This window comes from Hibiscus syriacus, unplaced genomic scaffold, assembly GCF_006381635.1.
Source record: "Hibiscus syriacus cultivar Baekdansim isolate YM2019G1 unplaced genomic scaffold, ASM638163v2 tig00110940_pilon, whole genome shotgun sequence".
NCBI classification, from domain to species: Eukaryota; Viridiplantae; Streptophyta; class Magnoliopsida; order Malvales; family Malvaceae; genus Hibiscus; species Hibiscus syriacus.
In genome coordinates, this window is record NW_024062923.1 from 638137 (window position 1) to 660022 (window position 21886).

Below are 21886 nucleotides of genomic sequence, written 5' to 3' on the forward strand. Positions count from 1 at the left end.
TCTCGATGCACTTCATTGAAAAATAATAAAAAACAATATATTATTTAATTAACCACCTACATAAATTTAAATACAAATCTGTCTAAAGTACTCTCGTCCACGTTCAGGTCATTACTGGGTAGCAGCCTTAAAGTCAACGCATTCTAAAAGAGAGCCAAATAGAACGAATCCAACGGGAATGACAGGCTTGTGACAGCAGACAATGAAACTTGACCTGTAAGCCTAGAAGGTCTGCTGTGGAAACTTAAACCAAACAAGTGAACCGCCCGGACAAGAAACTAGAAAGGAGAAGCCATGAAAAATATATAAAAATCGTCAACAAACGCGTCGTTTTCCATGAATATCTTATTTTTATATTCAAAAAGACTTCAATCTAATTGAACCTTCAGAACTGTTTGTTTTTCCTTTCTATTAATCAGAAAGGTAACTTTCTCTGCAGAATTCCCTTTGTTTTCCGTGTTAATAACTTCCTTTTTCTTATTCTTCTTTTTTTACTTTCTGCATTTATGGGATTACATTGCTATCTTTGATCTGTTTCTTCTTTGGTGTAGATATGATTTTTGTTATTTTTGTTGAAGGAATGGAATTTGAGCTGATTTTGATATATTCACATTGATGGGAACTAAGTTAGAGGAAAACAGAAATTCGAGAAACTGAGTATAAAGTAGTTTTAATCTCAGAGAGAAATCTATTTCTTTTCCCATAAATTTCTAGCTGGTTGCTGGGAGATGATTATCGTCTTATCGAAGAAGTTAAAAAGTGGAATTTTGGGACTACAATTTAAGCTTTGAATTGCTGTTGACATTCTAATATTTAATTTAGTTTCTATAGTTTCTCGGCTTCTTATTGGGTTTAAAATGGAAATTATAGGATTTATCTTCAGATAGATAATGGATGTGGCTCTGTTAAATTGCTTTGGACTTATTAGGTTTTTTTTTCTGAGTTAAATTTTTAGTTCTAGTTCTTCCTTTTTTGTACTTGCTTTCGGTGGAATTTGTCAAACATTAGTTATCTTATGATCTATGGTGCGAAGAAAAGGCTCATCTATATCATCTTGACTTGATTTTGATTTGTTTAGTTTAGGTTTTTTTTATAAAAAAAAGGAAAAAGAAAAGGAAAAGGCTTCTCCTACAAGTATCGAATTGGCTTTTTACTTCCACAAGAGGTTTCTATAAAGCAAAAGCGATTAGTTGAAAGCAAAGTCATTGATTAAATGCTAATAGAAATGTGTTTCATCTAGCTTTGAAGGAGAAAATGCTTGACATAGAAACTATAAGTGTTCTGCCTCGTGCCGTTGAATTTTCAATGCATGTATCAATTTGTTTATTTCTCGTGAACTCAATTTGATGTGAAGGTGTGTTTGTGTTTTCATAAAGGTACCAGTTCCACAGGTATGGGAAATACCGAATCAGGATATGATGATACTTCTCACTCTGACTTTTGGCAGCAACCTTCTTATGAACCTTCATCTGTAGCAGGAACTCCAGCAGATCAAAACCATCAACCTAGACAGCAAGCCTCGTTTATACCTTCTTATGCACCTGCATCTCTAGCAGGAACTTCAGTCGATCGGAACCATCACCCCAGACAGCAAGCCCCATCTATACCTGACAATTTCAGCTCGGTGGATCAGGTTTTTACTGTTACATTAACTTTGAATTTTAATTTGGCTAACAGGAGCTATTATTTGTTGATAGTACAACTCATAAGATGAAAATATGAACCATACCATAATAGAATGGCAATTACATTTTTTTACTATAGTTGTTGACTGCAAAGTCTTGTTTGGTTTAGCTTGTTTGAAAGCAATACTTTTACAGTTGCATTGCTACTCTGATCGAAAAATGACCTGTTTTGATATTTGAACTGATACATTGAGTTTTAAGCCCGGTGAAACAGAAAATAATCAATTCCAGAATTGGTTGGTTATCATGAAAAGAATTATACAAAACCATTCATCATAAGTTTAAAGAATGACTTGAATGGTTTTAAAATATTGAATGCAGGCCGAGGATACACATTAGCTGGAGTAATGAAATACATGGAGGGATGAGGAGGGATTGAGGTAGAACTAAGATCACATGTTAAGCAGTAAAGAAGGATTTGACATCTCTACAGCTATTGGTGAACGTGGTCCTTGATTTAGCAGAAAGAAGTTCAAACAAATCTTTGACTTAAATTGTAATTGTGGGTTGGGCTAACATGTCTTGACTTGAAATAATTTATCTGAAAGTGGTTAAGATGGATGACAGTTGCTGGCTAAGGTAGATGTCCTAAACTTGGCATGAAAATTGTGATAGAATATTGTGATCACGGTGCATTATTGGGATATACTTTGTGATAGAATAACCTTCATAGTGGTTAAACAAGTACCGGGTAATACACGTGAAAAATGATTATAGTACTTCAGATTAAAAAATGGCACTGATGACTAAATATAAGCAAAAGATATATTAAAAATTGGAGGTCATTATACCATTAGAAAATGTTCAAGCAACTGTTGTGGTCCAAGTATCGTAGAAAATGTCATTAAAATGCATGCTCTTCTGTTTCTCATCTTTTAGATTCCGAGTTTCATGAGTTACTTTATGTTTGCATGTTCTTATCATGTTGTTGTATGCTGTTATTTTATTTAATAAATGTAGTTTTGAATGGAATACATTTGGTAACAACAAATATTTACACTGTAATTAGGTTATTTCAGCATTGAGAGAGGCAGGACTTGAATCATCCAATTTAATACTTGGTATTGACTTCACAAAGAGCAACGAGTGGTCAGGTACTCTACCCCCCACCCCCCCAAAAAAAAAGCTGGCCCCGTTTTATCTTAATGTGTGGTTCTTATTATGCTATATAAATAATTAGTACGGAAGAAGCTCATACTTTTTTACTATAGGGAGATATTCATTCGTATCTTATTATGCTTCTTTTTTTGTAGCGTCAACGCATGATAAATACGTGTTCAGCTTCTATCCTGATCACCGACCTTGTCAGGCTTTTGAGGAAGCTCTTGCACGGTATAAAGAGATTGTTCCACACATAAAGTTGTCAGGTTTTGAAGATCTTTCCTTCTATTCTCTTCAATTTATTTAATCACTTTGTCGGGCATAGAGTATTCTTATCTTTGGCTGAGAAATTGTTATTCTAAATTTCATGATTGTCATCTAATTTTTTTGCTCGAAATATATTAGTGTTCATATATAGTAACTAGTATGAAACAATTATTTTAGATGTGGCATGTTCTCCTTTTTGTGTGTGTTGTTATTTTGTTCCCAACATTTTAAGTGTCCAAATTTTCTTTTGATTGAAGGATAAAGAAAATAAAATTATTGATTTTATTTGAAACAAATGGGTGAAATAGTCCACTTCAAAAATTGGAATAAATTTACCAATTCATGCATTTTTGCACATTTGAGTTTTATAATTAATGTATAAATTTGACAAAAGAATCGTTACTCTGCATGCTATGATTATTTTACCAGGATTTTGAATACAAAAGGAAAAATAATTTGGAGATTTTAGATTAAAACAGTAATTTTGTGGAATGCAAGAGAAAACAGCTTGATTCTATGCGTTGGTTGTAGCTTTTTCATTCATTTCAAGAACAGATAATGTAAGAAGCTTCTGTTTAAAATTTTAGAAACATTTTCTAAAGCCATTTTTAAAAAATATATTATCTTCAAAACGAGTGTTTATAACTTCCTTTCTCTTACATCATGACTTGATTATAATTCTAAGCCGGCAATTGATCAAATCTTAGGTTGAGGGGCTTCCCTAGTTGTCATTGATGCTTGCATTTCAATTTTCAGTTCAGAGTTAAAAGATCAGAATGGCGTATGAGTTTTATATTCGATAGTGTTTGAGCTAATCTCTTGATCACAGTCTTCGGAATGGTTGCAGAGATTTGAATATGATAATTTCTTATCCTTGTTACTAGGTCCAACTTCATTTGCTCCAATTATTAATGCTGCAATTGGCATCGTGGATAGCAGTAATGGACAGTACCATGTTCTTGTCATAATCGCAGATGGACAGGTATAAAAAAACATGCTTTATGCTTTCAGTTTTAAATCATTAACTTCTTCTATGCAGCAGTCTTATCAAATGTTTATTTGATTGTATAGGTTACAAGGAATCCCGACGTACCGCATGGAAGGCTTAGTCCACAAGAACAAGCAACTGTTGATTCCATTGTTGCTGCTAGGTAAAGAACTGTTTTTTAGTGATTAAGATTTTATTTATTTTTTCTTATCGCATTGATCATGGTATTCAATAAACAGTCATTATCCTCTCTCGATTATTTTGGTTGGAGTGGGGGATGGACCATGGGATTCAATGCAACAATTTGATGATAATATTCCACATCGTGCCTTTGACAACTTCCAGGTATGTCTGCAAATTCTTTGAATCAATATGCAAAGAGCAGCCTTTCTGCTGTTATATAAGTTTACTTTGTCTTTTAGTTTCTAGTGTATATCTAAACATTATTGTTGTTTTATGGCAATACTTGGTCATTATCATAGGATTGACACTATCCTTGCAATGTAATTTTCACATATGGTGATCTCTTTACAAAGGATAGTCTTTTCCAACTTATTCTGTGACAGTAAGTACGACCTTTTAACATGTTCTGTGCCACAAATTATTTGCAGTTTGTCAACTTCACAAAAATCATGACTGAGAACACACAAACATCAAAGAAAGAAACAGCCTTTGCTCTCGCTGCCCTCATGGAAATTCCGTATCAGTACAGAGCTACCCTGAATATTCGTTTTGATAAGTAAGGCCAGAACACCAGCTTTCTGCTAATACCTACTTTCAGTTTGGAATAATTGTAAACATAAAACTGTTAAAATATGCAGTAGAGAACAGAATGTGGACACGAAAGACCACTTCCGCCCCCACGAGAAGTGATCGATCATGACAATGCGTTTAGATATCAGTACAGAGCTACCCTGAATATTCGTTTTGATAAGTAAGGCCAGAACACCAGCTTTCTGCTAATACCTACTTTCAGTTTGGAATAATTGTAAACATAAAACTGTTAAAATATGCAGTAGAGAACTAGAATGTGGACACGAAAGACCACTTCCGCCCCCACGAGAAGTGATCGATCATGACAATGCGGTTAGATCAATCCCACACATGACAAACTATGAAAAAGTGCAGCCAACAGTCCCTGCACAACCCGTAATAAGTTCTGCTGCAGAACCGGTAATAGGGTTTTCTTTTACTTCTTTTCCAATTAAGTTTTTCCTTTATTTTTCACAAACTCTCCATTCAAATTATTATACTTATATTGAGATATGCATTTGCTTCTTCAAGGTCTGCCCTATCTGCCTGACAAACCCAAAGGACATGGCTTTTGGATGTGGTCACACGGTAGGTCCATTTTGATCAAATCATATAATTTGTTCTGATTTCTATCACTATTTCGAAAACCAGTGTTTGGTGTAGATTCTTAAGTGACTGCATTGGGAACATGTTTAGAGATACTTTAGTAATAGCTTCCATCTTCATCATGTTTTCATAATTAAAAAGCTTATTGTATTTTATCTTGTGTTGTTCCAAGACTTGCAAGGATTGTGGGGTGACAATCTCATCATGCCCGATGTGCCGGCAACCAATAACGACTCGCCTGAGACTGTATACCTAATAGAGAGAGCGAATTTCCCGATGATGCATTTTCAGGACAGGGCTCTCCTACAAAATCTCATAGTCAACAAATTATTTGCATTCTTTTTTCCCCATCTTCAAAGGTTTCAGCATTGGACTGTTTTTGCTTCGCAAAGTTCTTTGCATTTGTTTGATATTAAGTGTTTGTATTTGCGATGTGTACTGCAACTTGCAAGAAGAAGATGCAAGGGTTATGAAACAATGGAAAATTATTGTGTACACAAGTGGTGAGAGCATGTACAAAAGCTGTCTTTGCTTGTAAACTTATACTTTGTAATGATAATACGTGAAGTTTTGTACTCAAATAGCTTTCTATGAACTCATAAAAAAGTCAAATTTTGTAATTTGATAAGGAAGAACATGGCAGCATTAAAATTTGAAAAAAATTAATTTAAATTATTTTATAGAAGAAGTCAATGTATTACTAGAAGCTTAATAAATTAATTAGTATTACTTTCGGGATCTATGAGTAGGTTCAACGTATATAAAGAGGGATAAGTTAAGTTTTAATCCCTTTATTTATTTATTTTTGTTAACTAAATCCCTAAACCATTTTATTCACATCAATACATTAATGCAATTTTTTTCGTTTTGTGGACTAAATGTATAAAAAGTCCAGGGACCAAATTGATAAAAGCTATAAGTTCAAGGCTGGGAGTTCCATTATCCCTAAATATTAATTGGTGATTCAAAGTAGGGTTGTAAATGAGACGAGACAGATCGTGAGCTACTCGAGATCGACTCGATCAAGGCTCGATAAATACTCGGATCGAATGAACTCGACTAGAGTTCTTAACGAGTTGAAACGAGCTACTCGATATTCGACTCGAAAAGCTCGTGAGCAGTTCGAAAAAAATATTATATTATAATTTTAGATTTTTTAAAATTACATTATTAAAAAATATTAAAAATACAATATTGATAATTATAAAATTTTAAAAATATATTAAAAATTCTATAAAATTTTAAAAATATGATTCAATTTAAATATTAATAATTTAAAAAATATATCAAAATATAGTGTAAATGATTTTATAAAGAATTAAGAAAGAAAAAACTCATTTAGACTTACATTAATATCTTAATTAACAAAATTAATGGCATCAAATCATATTTGAGAGAAAATGATCATCCCTACTACTAACTTGTATCATATAAAGTAAAACAAGACAGATATATATGCATTACTAGATTGTACTCTAAAAAAAAGTAATAATTGCAGAGTTGAAAAATCAAAGCAATAAATAATGAGAAGATTGAGAAGATAATAGGAGCAAAAATTAAAAAGACTGAAGCTTCTTATTAGATTTTTGTTCTTCAGAAAACAAAAGAAAAACAAGTCTACTCTCTCTCTCTCCTTTCACTAAGCCATCTCATTCTTTCTAATTATGTGATAGGATTTAGGGTTTGAACAATATTAAAAAATAATATCGATTATAGAAAAAAGAATATTAAAATTTTAAAAAAAAAAAACAAAAAGGCTTAATGCAACATTTTAATAATGGCATGAGATACTTAACAATGAAGTGATCATAACGAATAAAATGTGATATATTAATTATATTAATAATAAATTAAATACAAAATTACTAGTTTACCAATTTTTTTGAAAATTTAAATGAAATTGATTGAACGATGAAATGTTTGGATGTTGGGATATATCTACATAGGGGTGTTAAAAAATATGTAATCATTCTATTTAATTGGTTAATTAATAGAAATATAGAACTATTAATTAAACAATTTAGGTTAATTAAGCAAAACCCTAGTTGACATCCTCGACTATAAATTCCTCATTTCCTCCCCGGCCCTCGAATTCCTCGTCTCCTTTACTTTCTATTGATGCCGCCTTTCTCGGTTCCTCAGGTTTTCCCCTTTCCCTCTCGTTTTCATTAAGATTTGTCTGGTTTTAGATAATTATACTTGTTTATTCTTCTTTTTAATCTTAAATCTTGCTTTCCTTTTCATTTCTCGGATTTTGTTGGAAGTGTGAATGTTTTTAGTACTCAACTATGTTGTTACTTAGCTCTAAAATGTTTTTGAATGTGTATTAAATCTGGGTTCCTCAGGTTTGCTTTCCTCGTCTCCTTTTCTTTCTATTGTTGCCGCCTTTCTTGGTTCCTCAGGTTTGCCCTTTTCCATTTCGTTTTCATTAAGATCCGTCTGGTTTTAGATATTTATACTCGTTTATTCTTCTTTCTAATCTTAAATCTTGCTTTCCTTTTCATTTCTCGAATTTTTTTGGAAGTGTGAATGTTTTTAGTACTCAACTATGTTGTTACTTAGCTCTAAAATGTTTTTGAATGTGTATTAAATTTGGGTTCCTCAAGTTTGCTTTCCTCGTCTCATTTTCTTTCTATTGTGCCACCTTTCTCGGTTCCTCAGGTTTGCCCCTTTCCATTTCGTTTTCATTAAGATCCGTCTAGTTTTAGATACTTGTACTCGTTTTTTCTTCTTTTTAATCTTAAATCTTGCTTTCCTTTTCATTTCTCGGATTTTGTTGGAAGTGTGAATGTTTTTAGTACTCAACTATGCTGTTACTTAGCTCTAAAATGTTTTTGAATGTGTATTAAATCTGGGTATTGACTATTTATAGCTGCTATGATTTAATTTTCATGTCTTCCCTTACTCCAGAAACAATTCAAATGTTGATGTGTGCAGGTGATTGGTGTAGATCCCTTCATGGAGTGAAAAGAAAGAATAAGGTAAATGTATTTTCTTATAACAAAGTTTGTTTGCTTTTTAAATATATGTAGACTTATTTGAGTTTTTAAATTATTGCAGAATGATGACAAACAACCGAAAGAAATTATTATATCAGTACCTTCGAAAGAATCGATAATGTGACAAGTTAACAGGTTTAATATTTGAATTTGTTAATCTTGTATTTTTTTTACTCCATATTTGTAACGATTTCATGTTTTTTTTATAGAATCATTTATTGTTATTTATTGTTTTTTACTCTTTCTAATAGGTGTTATGTATGGAAGCTTGGGCATTTTATTTTTTTTTGTGTGAATTTAGACATGCAGCTCCCATATTTTGTAATTGTATTTTTTTAGATTTTTTATAATTCATACATTCATATTATAATGTATTGGTGATACCAACTACTTGATGAAGCAGGCATGAAAGTCGAAGCCCCAAATGGTCCAAATCCCATGTCAGGAAAAATTGAAAAGCATCACTAGGGATTTGGTTTTTGTGGTACATGAACAAGTAGATCGTAATATTTTGTTGTTAGATTTCGTGTTTTCTATGAAAGATTTGTCTTTGTATTTTGAGTTTTGAAACACTATTTTTATGACAAAAGTTGTTTTGTTTTGGGAAGGATTGTAAATGGGTGCTTGGTGTGGGCGCATGTTTGATTTTATGTGTTTAGAACCTGTTCTACAACCACAAGTCCAAAATTACTCTTGTATGCATCTTGTAAAGTTTCTGAAATGAGTTTATATTATCAGCAAAAAAAAAGCATAGGTGATGGTTGATTAAAGGGAAAATTATTTATATATTTGATATGTAATATAAGATTTTTGTAGATTCAAATTCGAGTTTGAATCGAGCTCAAAATCGAGCTTGAATCGAGCTCAAAATTGAGCTTCAATCGAGTTCCTGAAATTTTTTCGAGTCGAGTTTCAATAATATATTTCAGGTTCGAGCTGAGTTTCATAATTTTGACCTCGCGAGTTTTCGAATCGAATCGAACCTACGTTTAAAATTTTCAAATTCGAATCAATCTCAACAATACTCAACTCGACTAGTTTACACCCTATTTCAAAGTAAGTGAAAGAACCAAGCTCCAAATCCAAGCTCCACTTTCCTAGTCAAGCATGATAAAATATTCATAGTTGGCCGTTGATTACAGCTTGGAGTGTCTGTATGAATGAATATATCTGCATTTTAAAAATAAAAATGGATTAAGATTTCCTCCGTTGAGTCCTTTAACATCAACAAGGAACAGTTCAAAACAAACCCAGAATCAAAAGTTCATGGCTTTCGATCCCAAATCCAGTTTTAGTTTCCTTATCTTCCTCCTCCTTTCTATACAGCCTCTCATCTTCTGCCTAACAACCGATGCCTCACCTCCGCCTACAGTCTGCATCGTGGGCAGCGGCATCGGCGGTTCCTCTGTCGCCCACTTCCTTCGCCACTACTTCCACCCCATTCCTTCCCAACCCAACCCTCCCAACATCATCATCTTCGAGCGTAGGTCCGTCGTCGGTGGTCGCATGGCCACTGTATCCATTGGCGGTGAAACCTGGGCTGGTGCTTTGTTTTCAGATCCTTTAGTATCAAGATTCTGGTTGAAAGGTCAACCGCCGCCTCCTCGCTTCGTCGAGGTTTTCTCTTCGATTCCGTTTCTCTTTTTAACTAAACGATATTATACATTGCTCCCAGTCCTAGGATTCTATTACTAAGAAGCATATCAATTATGGTGGAATTGGTGTCACGTTTTTTGCCATTTGTTAATCGATTCTGAGTTTGCAATATATTTGCATTAACAACATAGAGAGTAATCGTAAAATTGCAATGAAACCGGTAGTCTGACCTGATTATATTTTCTATGGAGTGATCTCTGTTACTAATGTGAGACTAAAATGTGATGACGATGTGCACTGCAGAGTACTGTGGACAGCTTCTTGAAGTACTATGAAAGCCCTGAAACGAGACCTGTCTTTGAAACAGTGGATGAGATGCTTAAATGGGCTGGTTTGTACAATCTCACAACTCGAACTTTGCAAGATGAACTCGTTCATATCAAGATATCTCCCTTAATGATAGACGAGCTTGTCACTGTAAGGATTATAAGCTTCTTATATCATTCTCTCTCTACATTTTATTTCATGTGACAAGATTATTTTTTTAAATTGAAAGGGTGTATGTTTCGATGGCAATGTGAATAATAGCATAAGGTTCCTAGTGTAGATTCAACCGATACAACCTTTGAGAACACAGTTAACTTCCTTGCTAAATGATCAGGGTCTTCATTTTGCCATCAAAATTCATTAAAAGTCGCTCATTATAATGTAGTGAAAGGCAATCTGATGTACAATGTAGGGTGTATATTGAAGGGAGACGAAGGTTGTTAGCTGGGATATTTTTGCTTAGATGACCAACTAATAATGTTTTTGACTTACTGATACTTATTACCTTGAGTGATAATCCTTGCCTTTTGCCAAATGCATTTTGACAGATGTTGCGGAAGAAACTTTGTTTAGATGCTATGGAACTTGTTATCTGTGTAACTTTGTGACATAAACAGCAGTCAAGAAGTCCTCTACCAAAAAAGAAAGAAAGAACTATGACTAAATTATCAGCTACTGGAGAATATTAACTCCAAGTAAATTTATAGCAACTTGAACTTATCCATCCTCAAAAGCACGGACCTGATGGACAACAAAGAATGGGGGCAGGGGGCGGGCACTCACTGAGCCTTGTTTTAAGATTAATGCTAGTAGAGTATAGATCTATGTCTGGTGTGCTAAGCTGGTGATTCCTGTGGTTGGGATTACTTTATGCAGTTATTTAGAGTTGCATTATTTGGTACACCGTAGGTTCAATGCGATAGAAATAAATAAAGATGGGAAAACTTTTGTTAGCAGAATTGATGAGCACATATTGTGTATGAATCTTTCGCAATAATCAATTAATTAAAACGACCTATCTTAGTTTTTTTTCCAATTTTTTTTCCTTTGAAGTTTCTTATTGTATTTGTCTGAAATTTGCCTAAAGACGGATACAAGACATATGCAAACTGTTGCATATATTTGGAGGGAGGTCCATTATATTTGTTACCCTAGGAAACCGATCTTACCCTGTAAATTAGATTTGCTTAATTGCCAAGTTATTTTTGCTTAATCCATTAAAAGGGGGCATTTCCTGATCACTTTGGAAAATTGACTTAGTTAAGGTTCTGGGATGGCTAAAAGTCAAATCCCAAATAGGTTTGTCTATTGAGAAGTAACAAGTACTCAATTATTATGCTGCATTGTGAAGGTTATAACTAGAATCAATTATGGTCAAAGTGTCTCCATTAGCGGACTTGCTGGAGCAGTTTCATTGGCGGGATCCGGGGGAGGATTATGGGCCATTGAAGGAGGGAACTATCAGATGGCTGCCGGACTAATTAAGAGCTCCAACGTTTCGTTACACCTTAATGAAGAAATTGAATCCATTTCTTATCTTGGAGAATATTATGAACTTAACTCCACTAAAGGAAATAGTTATTCGTGTGATGTCGCAGTGGTTGCTACACCCCTTGACGAAGTAAGTATCCAATTGACACCTTCAGTTTCGATTCCTGCTAGGAAATTGCAGCATACACATGCAACCTTTGTGAGAGGCATCTTGAATCCAGTAAGTACCCTGGTAGTTGCTAATGGCTTTTCCAGTGAACTTCTTTACTATTGTTTGATTTCTAATTATTCTAACCTGCTGCTTTTGTTCCTCTTGGCAAGGCCTATTTTGGCCTGCGCACTGTCGGTGTGATTCCAGAACTGGTTGGCACATTAGAGGATCCCGACATTCCGTTCTCAAGCATTTCAATTCTCAAGCAACACGATGAAAATGATACAACTTACAAAGTATTTTCTCGAGAGCCAATGACAGATGCATTACTGGATACCATTTTTAGGTAATTCAACGTTTAAGGATTCATTTTCCATACTGTACCTTGCTTAATGACATTAACTTGGTTCTTGAACTTTAAAGATCGATTACAGACCCTTACATTATTAACTGCTGATGACTGTCATTTGCTGCTGGTATTATTAGTGCAAGGCTGGAGACGGTTCGAATAAACTGGGGAGCCTATCCGCATTATGAAGCTCCAGAAGTATTTGCACCGTTTATTTTGGACGGTCAACATTTGTATTATGTAAACACGTTCGAGAATGCGGCTAGTACCATGGAGACGAGTGCGGTTGCAGCCGAGAACGTAGCGAGGCTCATATTGTCAAGATATTTTAGTGAAGCACACCCGCATTCATCAAACTTGAAGAGCAAAAGTCCCGATGCACACACATTACACACCGACTTGTAAACTTATTAGGCCTTGGTCTCTGAATAATGTGAAACAAACTGTAGAATGTACCAACAGAAATCAGTGTTTGCGTTGACACCATGTCCAAGAATCCTTTGGTATTTGGAGGCAATTGTGTGTGATGAAATGTGATTTTTATTTATTTATTTATTGTCCTGCCATTCACTAAAACTATATAGTAAACAACTACCACGGCAGATTGAACCAGGCAGTCTATTATTATATTCTCACATACAATCAAGCCACCCTTGGACTTGAAATCTCTTGTCGACTTCAGACACGATTTTTATTGTTAGCGCATATTATTACTCTCAACAAAATAAAAAATCCCATTAAAGATTCAGTCAAAAATAACGGCATATATATATATATATCTAGATAGGACATGGATTTTTCAACCCATATATCTTAAAAAATAACAATATTAAAAATAGCATTAGCTTATTTTTAGCCCGTAAATATGCATTTTTAACATACATCATACGCATTTACCTTTTAAATAAGAGAAAATCGCCTCAGTGACCAAAAAAAAGTTATAATATACGATTTTAACCAACTTTTTTTGGATTTGCCAAAATGACCAACAAAATCGCAACGGGAAATAAAAATCGCAACGCGATCCCCAGAATCGCAAATCAGTTTCCAAAATCGCAACGCGATTCTTGAAAATCGCAATGCGATAGTACAAATTCGCATTGCGATTTTCCAAAATCGCAACGCGAATATGAAAATCGCAACGCGAACACATAAATCGCAACGCGTATCCGTAAATCGCAACGTGTATCCGTAAATCGCAACGCGTATGGGTAAATCGCAATGCGTATCCGTATATCGCAACGCGTATCCGTAAATCGCAACGATAATACATAAAATCGCAACGCGTATCCGTAAATCGCAACGCGATATTTAAAGCGCCATTATAATCGCTACGCGTATTTTATTTTCAAATTACAAAAAGAATATTAAGACAAAATCCCGTAATCGCAACTCATAACCTAAAACCTAAAATCACAACTCAGTCCCATCTCCATCTCTCACTCTCTACGGCGAAGAAATCCGTCCCCATCTCCGAAGATTTCCGTCCCCATCTCCGGCGAAATCCCTCACAACCATTCACGGTCAGAAATCCCTCACAATATTCAGAAATGGAAAATCAACCTCCGAGGGTTAGTTTTTTTAATTATTTTTATTTTGAAATGTTTGCATTATTGTAGGTTTTTCATATTGAAACTGATGATAAGTTTACTGGTCATTTCAATAATAGATTAACCATTTCACTTAGATTTCATTTCGCGTTACGATTCTGTCGTTGCGATTTTCATTTCGCGTTGCTATTCTCTCGTTCTGATTTTCAAGTTAGTATTTGTCTTTGTCTTTGTTCTGTCTTTTGGTTGAAGTAATGCAATCCATTCAAGTTTCAATTTGCAGAAGAGTCGCAACGAGATAAATGAAAATCGCAACGAGAGAATGACTGTCGCAACGAGAGAAATGAAAAGCGCAACGAGAGAATCGCAACGCGAAATGAAAATCGCAACGAGAGAATCGCAACGCGAAACCAAAATCGCATTGCGATTTTCATTTCGCGTTGCGATTCTCTCGTTGCGATTTTCATTTCGCGTTGCGATTCTCTCGTTGCGATTGTCATATCGCGTTGCGATTCTCTCGTTGCGATTTTCATTTCAACCAAAAGACAAAACAGTGTTGCAAATTTTAGTTTCAAGAATAAACTACTACTTTTTATGTTTATTGTTTTTGGTATATCTTCACAGTGTAGTTTTTGGTATATCTAACTTGGTATGTTTATTGTTTTTGTTGAAATTTTTTTCGGCTCAATTGACCTTGAGAAATAAAGTCAGCCTGGCCACTACAAATTGCAAAGAAGCTTTCACCTGCTCAAAGACAATTGTTTGAGGAAACCTGCTTCGGGCCATGGCTGAGAGTACAGCATCCGGGTGGAGATGCTAATTTGACCCATTTGTGGCTTCAGACCATGACATCAAATCTACCCGACAGTATACAACGTGGTGAGGAAGAGATATGGTTTCATTTTCCACCAGCGTATACTTGTTTTGGGCCGAAGGAGTTCTGCTTAATCACTGGTCTACGATTCGGACACGATGATGTAGGCCGGTACACTCGTCATATCGCCCGCCCATCATGGTTATCCCGGGTTTTTCCGGATGAGTCAATGGAGAAGCCGAACCTACATGTCGACGACCTGAAGAAATTGTTTAATAAGAAAGCTGGTTTCACTCGGATGGATGACGTCGATGTTGTCCGAGTATGCCTTCTACTACTTGTGTATGCCGGCTTTTTAGGCAGAGAGGCCAGACAACCTATTCATCGGGAGCTAATAATATTGGTAGAGGACCTGAATGCATGGAATCTGTTTCCGTGGGGTTCGTATATATGGAAAGCTACCTGGACTAAGTTGTCGTCTGCCTTTGATGACCGCAAAAGTTTGCGGGGCGATGGGTCCAAATACACTTTGTCAGGCTTTGTTTGGGCCTTTAAGGTAAGAATTTCTATATAATGTTTCTAAAATTATAATTAATTATTTAACAATTACTAATTTTGTTATTATATTGTTTGTAGATTTGGATATTCGAGGCTTTCCCCAGCATGCGTACATATGCAATAAAAACGTCAAATGATATTCCCAGGGCTATTTCCTGGAAGAGGAAAACTCTGTTGGATTGGGAAGACTTAATACCATATGCCACAATAAATAATGTAAGTTAACACAAATACTTTCATATAATATAAACAAGTTATTAATAGTAGACGTTTAACTTTGTTTGAGTTTTTATATTTTAGGAGGCTAACATTCCATTACAAAGACTGACACCCACGGAGGAAGAGCTTGCCACTGATTGGTGGCAAGCTAGTCAGAATTTTTTTGATGGCACGGATGATGAGCAGCATCCACTTCCTCCAATTCGAGAGCCATCACCTCACCTAGAGCCATCACCCGATCGACCCGACTATACACCTCTAGAACGAGAGCCATCACCTATCCCGTCACATCATCGAGCCTCTTCTCCACCATCACCTCATGATAGGCGACCGGCAAAGATGCCACGACTCCTATCTCCCTGTTCTCCACCTCCACCTCAACGGGATGAGTCAAGGGAGTTACGTGATGAGGTCAATGCCTTGCGTGAGGAGATCGGTACTCTACGCGATAACGATGGTGCATGGCGTGTGGAGGTGTCAACTTTACGTGGTGAGGTTGCCGCTCTACGTGAGATGATAGTATCGTTGCAGAATGAGGTTCATACTCTACGCAACGAGGTAAGTTTAAGATTTTCCATATTTAACTTAATGATAAATTTACTCGTAATTTCACTTAGATTAGCCATTTCACTTAGATTGCTTAGTAAATTTATTCGGTTGCTGCCAATTCTGCTAAACTGTGTATTCTTTAACACTGTGAAATAGTATTTGTCTTTGTTTTGTCTTTTGGTTGAAAGTAAATTTGTTCGGTTGCTGCCAATTCTGCTAAACTGTGTATTCTTTAACACTGTGAAATAGTATTTGTCTTTGTTTTGTCTTTTGGTTGAAAGTAAATTTGTTCGGTTGCTGCCAATTCTGCTAAACTGTGTATTCTTTAACACTGTGAAATAGTATTTGTCTTTGTTTTGTCTTTTGGTTGAAAGTAAATTTGTTCGGTTGCTGCCAATTCTGCTAAACTGTGTATTCTTTAACACTGTGAAATAGTATTTGTCTTTGTTTTGTCTTTTGGTTGAAAGTAAATTTGTTCGGTTGCTGCCAATTCTGCTAAACTGTGTATTCTATAACACTGTGAAATAGTATTTGTCTTTGTTTTGTCTTTTGGTTGAAAGTAAATTTGTTCGGTTGTTGCCAATTCTGCTAAACTGTGTATTCTTTAACACTGTGAAATAGTATTTGTCTTTGTTTTGTCTTTTGGTTGAAAGTAAATTTATCCATTCAAGTTTCAATTTGCAGAAGAAGAAATAGTTTACTTTCGCAACACGAAACTTAAAATCGCAACGCGAAACCAAAATCGCAACGCGAAATGAAAATCGCAACGACAGAATCGCAACGCGAAACCAAAATCGCAACGACAAGATCGCAACGCGAAACCAAAATCGCATTGCGATTTTCATTTCGCGTTGCGATTCTTTCGTTGCGATTTTCATTTCGCATTGCGATTCTGTCGTTGCGATTTTCATTTCGCGTTGCGATTTTGGTTTCGCGTTGCGATTTTAAGTTTCGTGTTGCGAAAGTAAACTATTTCTTCTTCTGCAAATTGAAACTTGAATGGATAAATTTACTTTCAACCAAAAGACAAAACAAAGACAAATACTAACTTCAGGGTATTAGTTTGAAACATATTTTTCTTTGTTATCTGATGCATTTTGTGAACTATGATAGAATAATGACTTGGGTGAATACAATGCAAGTTTGAAACATATTTGTCTTTGTTTTCACTGTTTAAATATCATGTCTGTTTATTTACTGATTTTTGTATTTAATTATTTAGCGGCCCGATAGAGTGGATGCTTTACGTCGGGTTATGCTTGCACGACGGAGTTCACGCATCAGACAGCGTGCACGTGCTATTAAGTCTCCGTACACCCCAATAGTGCGAAGACACCGCAAGAAGAAGCCCGACTCGCCTGTCATCCCTCAAGAGTCCACTCCTATCGTTGAAGAGGCCCCCTATCATTCCTCGAGAGTCCCCTCCCACCGTTCAAGAGGCCACTGTCATCATTGAAGAGGTCCCTCCCACCATTCAAGAGCCCGATTCACATGGCGTCATATGTAGGCTTCTTGAGAAACCCTCTGACGTGCCGGACATGATGGATTCAAGTTGGCTCTCGTATGAGTTACCGGCCAGTACCATACCGGTATCTGAAGAGGAGAGGGAACAACTACCGGACACAATTTTGGATAACACCCTTTGGGCTAAGACCGCAGTTGATTTTTATCTACATGAGCGGAGCAAGGGGTGTTTCACTGACATATGCAAGCTCACCGATGATATCTATTTGTTGCTTGAACGGCCTTGGTGGGGCGTATTATTAGGGGTCGAAGACAATGGCTATTTCGATGGGGGGGTAAGTCTTATATTTTTCTTATATTTCAATTTGATTAATTTTTTTTTAAATTTATGTAAGTCACTAATATATGTCTTTTTTTGTAAAACAACATATCGATGCGTGGGTGACACGTCTTCTAATAATAAGAAAACTTAAGAAAAATAAAAATATACGATATACAATTATGCCGACGTCTTTTCACGCCGTTCACTTGAAGAATGCACGAGATGAATCATTTGATTTGGGCAATGGACAAGCTAAACTTTATCCTGCATGGTGGGAGGTCGATAAGGTTAGTATTTATTTTAGATTGAGTTTAAAGGTTTTATGAAATAAGTACGCAAATGAATGAATTATTACTTATGATTGCAGGTGTTTATCCCTGTTTTGGAACGTAAACATTGGATTCTCGTCGAGCTTCAGCTCCCATCCCTTAAGACAATAGTGTATGACAGCATGATAAATTACATATCATTGGCTGATTTAAGAGATGTTATTAAGGGATGGAGCTCTCATTTGGCTAAATTCTTGGATGCGATCAATTATTGGACTCGTTCTGGAAACAAGAAGCCAAAGAAGCTCAATATTACAGTTATTAGAGACGAGACCGCGCCACAACAAACGAGCGGAGCCAGAGGAGATTGTGGTCCTCTCGTATGCTTGGCGTTGGAGCGTTTGACGACGGGAAGCATCAAGTATCTACCTCCCACCGATAGAGATAAAGCTGCAGTAGGCTTGTGGTTTCGGCATTATATGGCTAAATCGATATATACGAGACGCTGCCTACCTGCATCCGCGTTATAAAAATGTCCATAAACAATTGGTAAGTTTATATACTTTTGGTTTGAAAATGTTTGGTTAAGTACCTAGAATTCAATAATTTGCTGTTTGTAGGTTTTAGATGTGTAGAAAGTGTTGTTTGAACAAATGTTTGGTTTCTGCAGGTTAATCTCAGAAGTGAACTGCGTGAAAATGATGTCGAGCTGCAAAAGTTGATTCAATAGTTTAATTGATTGTTTTTTGATTGTTTAATTGATTTGTAAAAGTTGATTCAATAGTAGATGATCGGAAATAAGAATTATTGCTTATTTTTTGATTGTTTAATTGATTTGTAAAAGATGATTTGTAAAAGTTGATTTGTGTAATTGATGCGAATATAATTCTTATTTGTGCTTGTTTAATTGATTGAAATGTAATGGTTGATTTTGTTGATTTCAATCTGCATTATGTTGAAGGCAAAATTGACTATCGCAATGCGAAATGAAAATCGCAATGCGAAATAAAAATCGCAACGAGAGAATCGCAATGCGAAATGAAAATCGCAATGCGGAAATGAAAATCGCAACGAGAGAATCGCAATGCGATTTTCATTTCGCATTGCGATTCTCTCGTTGCGATTGTAATTTCCGTGTTGCGATAGTCAAATGCATGCCTAATAGTGATAACAACTGAATAACAAGAGTTGGTTAAGTCAAAATGGTTGGCCTGAGTCATTAATTCAACTGAAAATGTTAAAAGTTCACACATAAAATCCACATAATACAACGTTTGCATTTAAAAATCACCTAAGTTAACAGTCCCAAAAGGTGAAGCCAATTGTGATTGGGATTTTAAAGATGGTTGCCTTTTGCTTGACACCATATGAGCTTTGGATTTTGATGAGGATCCATATTTTGGTAGAGGAAAAGATGATTTTGATGGCACTGGTGATCCACATGTCAACCTTGTATGACCACTTTCCTTGCACCGACTACATGTCGATCTCTTCTTCTCTTCACCCTTAGACGGTATACGATCGTGACTTTTTGGTCGGCCAGGTAGCCTTCTGTCCATGGCTGGTGGCAAAACTGTTTGTAAGTCATCTGGTATGTCCCACTCAGAAGGATGTGGAATAGGGTAGACAATCTCGGCATAAGTCTGTCGATAAACTTCTGTAGTGTAGCAATCCATAGCGTATGCGCTTGAATCATCTTGGTTTAAATGAAGAGCAACTTTTATAACATGGCCACACGGATAACCAGATGTTTGCCATTTCATACAACTACACGTCTTTGCATTTAGATCGACTAGCCCATTTAAGTTATTATCCAGTACTTGAAACAAAGTGTTTGAACATGGTTCAACTCTCCATGACGTTGACTTCACAACACGTTTCGTTATCTTTTTTTCAGTCCATGGTGTAACACGATGTTCCAATGTTCCTGTAAATTTAAATAAACAATACTTAGTAAAATATATAAATATGATAAGTTACGAATTCAAAGAAATAATACCTGCATGGTTTCTTTTCTTGTAGTACCACTGTTGAATAGAGGCTCGAAAAAACTCCATTAACATAGTAATGGGTAATTTCCGGGAATGACGACTTAGAGCGTTGATTGATTCTGCACTATTAGACGTCATGAAACCATATCTTGCTCCAAGTTGATGTACTCTTGACCATCTTTCAAACCCGACATCTTCTAGTGTTTGAGCACACTGAGGCAAAACACGTCTTAAACAATTTATATGCTTATTGAAATCCACTTCCCGATAAGCTTTTACAGCCTTCCAGTATGTCCATTTGTGCTTTTTTATACCAGCAGACCTTGATTTTAGATTTCTATACAAATGAACACCACAAAGTCCATGAAAAGCATCTGGGAAACACCTTCTAACAGCGTTGTCAATTGAGTTTGCCCTATCGGATATGATTGTCAGATTGCTAATAGGACCTATGCAATCCCTAAGATGCCCCATAAACCATGTCTATGAATCAGAGGTTTCAGATTTGCCAACCCCGTAAGCTATTGGCAATATCCCATTATTAGCATCCATGGCTACTGCTAATAAGTTTACTCCAAGGTATCGACCTTTCAAATGTGCTCCGTCAACTATAATAACTGGGCGCATGCAAGTAATAAACGAACGAATCTACAAAATAATATACACAAGAAATATAATCATTTAAATGTGAAATGCATGTAACTAACAAAATGAGTCAACAAAATTATATTGATTTACTAACCGTAGCACCAATGGCGATAAACAGCAACTCAAAGCGTCCATCTCTATCTGTTTTGATATGAGTTACCGACCCAGGATTTTTCAGCTTTAAATTGTGACAATAAGCCGGCAGTTGGGCAAACGATGCTTCTGGCGACCCCCTCAACAATTCCAAGGCATAACATTTGGCTCTCCAAGCTTGAGAATATGATATACTAATCTTGAACCGAGCATTCATGTCAGTCATAATTTCATGTCCCCGATATACCCTGCCATTCAAAAACATTAACTCAGCCAGAAAACCACCCAACACCTTTTTGTTTGCCTGTCTATGGTGAGGAAAAACTTGGGTTCTTGAACATGTATGTTTATCAATAAAAGTCCTAACTTGAAACATTTTGCAATCTTTTATTCTCTTTGCAATCATACGCCACGTACAGTTTTTGTCAATCATACACCTTGTTTCGAAACGATCTTTGCTTGATTTGTTAACTTTTAGTTGATAGCCATCTTCCACACATTTCGTATACAAAGCTATCTTCAAGTCTTCCTTTGTATCAAAACAATCATCTTTCTTGACACGAATAACTTTTGTGTAACAATCAACTGCTTTCTTTGCCAACTCTTCTTCCGGTAACTGAAGTAATTCTGGCATATTCCAGTTATACTCCCGTGGCATTTTCTTTTCTTCGGGGACTTTTTCTTCTTCTTTTTCTTCTTCAGGATTATATGAATTACAGAATGGATGTTCAACATGTTCATTCACAGTCGTAACTTCCTCCTCATTATCATCAACAACATCTTCCTCGGCAACGGGTGTTTCATCATCAAAATTCGGGTATTGACCAATATGAAAATCATTACACACATGGTTTGTTTCTTCTTCTGAAACATCATCAAAATCCGTGTATTGACCAATATCAAAGTCCGGATATTGACCAAGACCAAATTTCGAATACTGACTAGTACTCACAATTTTTTCTGTTGGCTCATCATCGTCTAACTGGTCAATACGAAAACCGGAATTTGGTGCTGAAAGTTGATTGGGATTTGGATTAGAGAAAGGTTGTGGGTTTTGAGAAAAACTTAGTTGATTACTACCCGCTACTGACCCAAC

At 35.8% G+C, this 21886-nt stretch overlaps 2 protein-coding genes across 2 annotated transcripts; both read left to right on the forward strand.

Moving 5' to 3' along the window:
* Positions 1-1294: 1294 nt before the first annotated feature.
* On the forward strand, positions 1295-5749 carry LOC120147574 (E3 ubiquitin-protein ligase RGLG3-like). Its single transcript, XM_039160915.1, has 10 exons — positions 1295-1633; positions 2695-2779; positions 2897-3052; positions 3938-4035; positions 4125-4204; positions 4281-4386; positions 4653-4780; positions 5058-5214; positions 5326-5382; positions 5573-5749. The coding sequence occupies exons 1-10, from the start codon at positions 1394-1396 to the stop codon at positions 5654-5656; spliced, it is 1191 nt and encodes a 396-aa protein (XP_039016846.1). The 5' UTR covers positions 1295-1393; the 3' UTR covers positions 5657-5749.
* Positions 5750-9593: 3844 nt separating this feature from the next.
* LOC120147469 (farnesylcysteine lyase-like) lies at positions 9594-12830 on the forward strand. The gene is made up of 5 exons (XM_039160843.1): positions 9594-10016; positions 10287-10472; positions 11674-12033; positions 12135-12310; positions 12451-12830. Exons 1-5 carry the CDS (start codon positions 9666-9668, stop codon positions 12716-12718), a joined length of 1341 nt encoding a protein of 446 aa, XP_039016774.1. The 5' UTR covers positions 9594-9665; the 3' UTR covers positions 12719-12830.
* The last annotated feature ends 9056 nt before the right edge of the window (positions 12831-21886 follow it).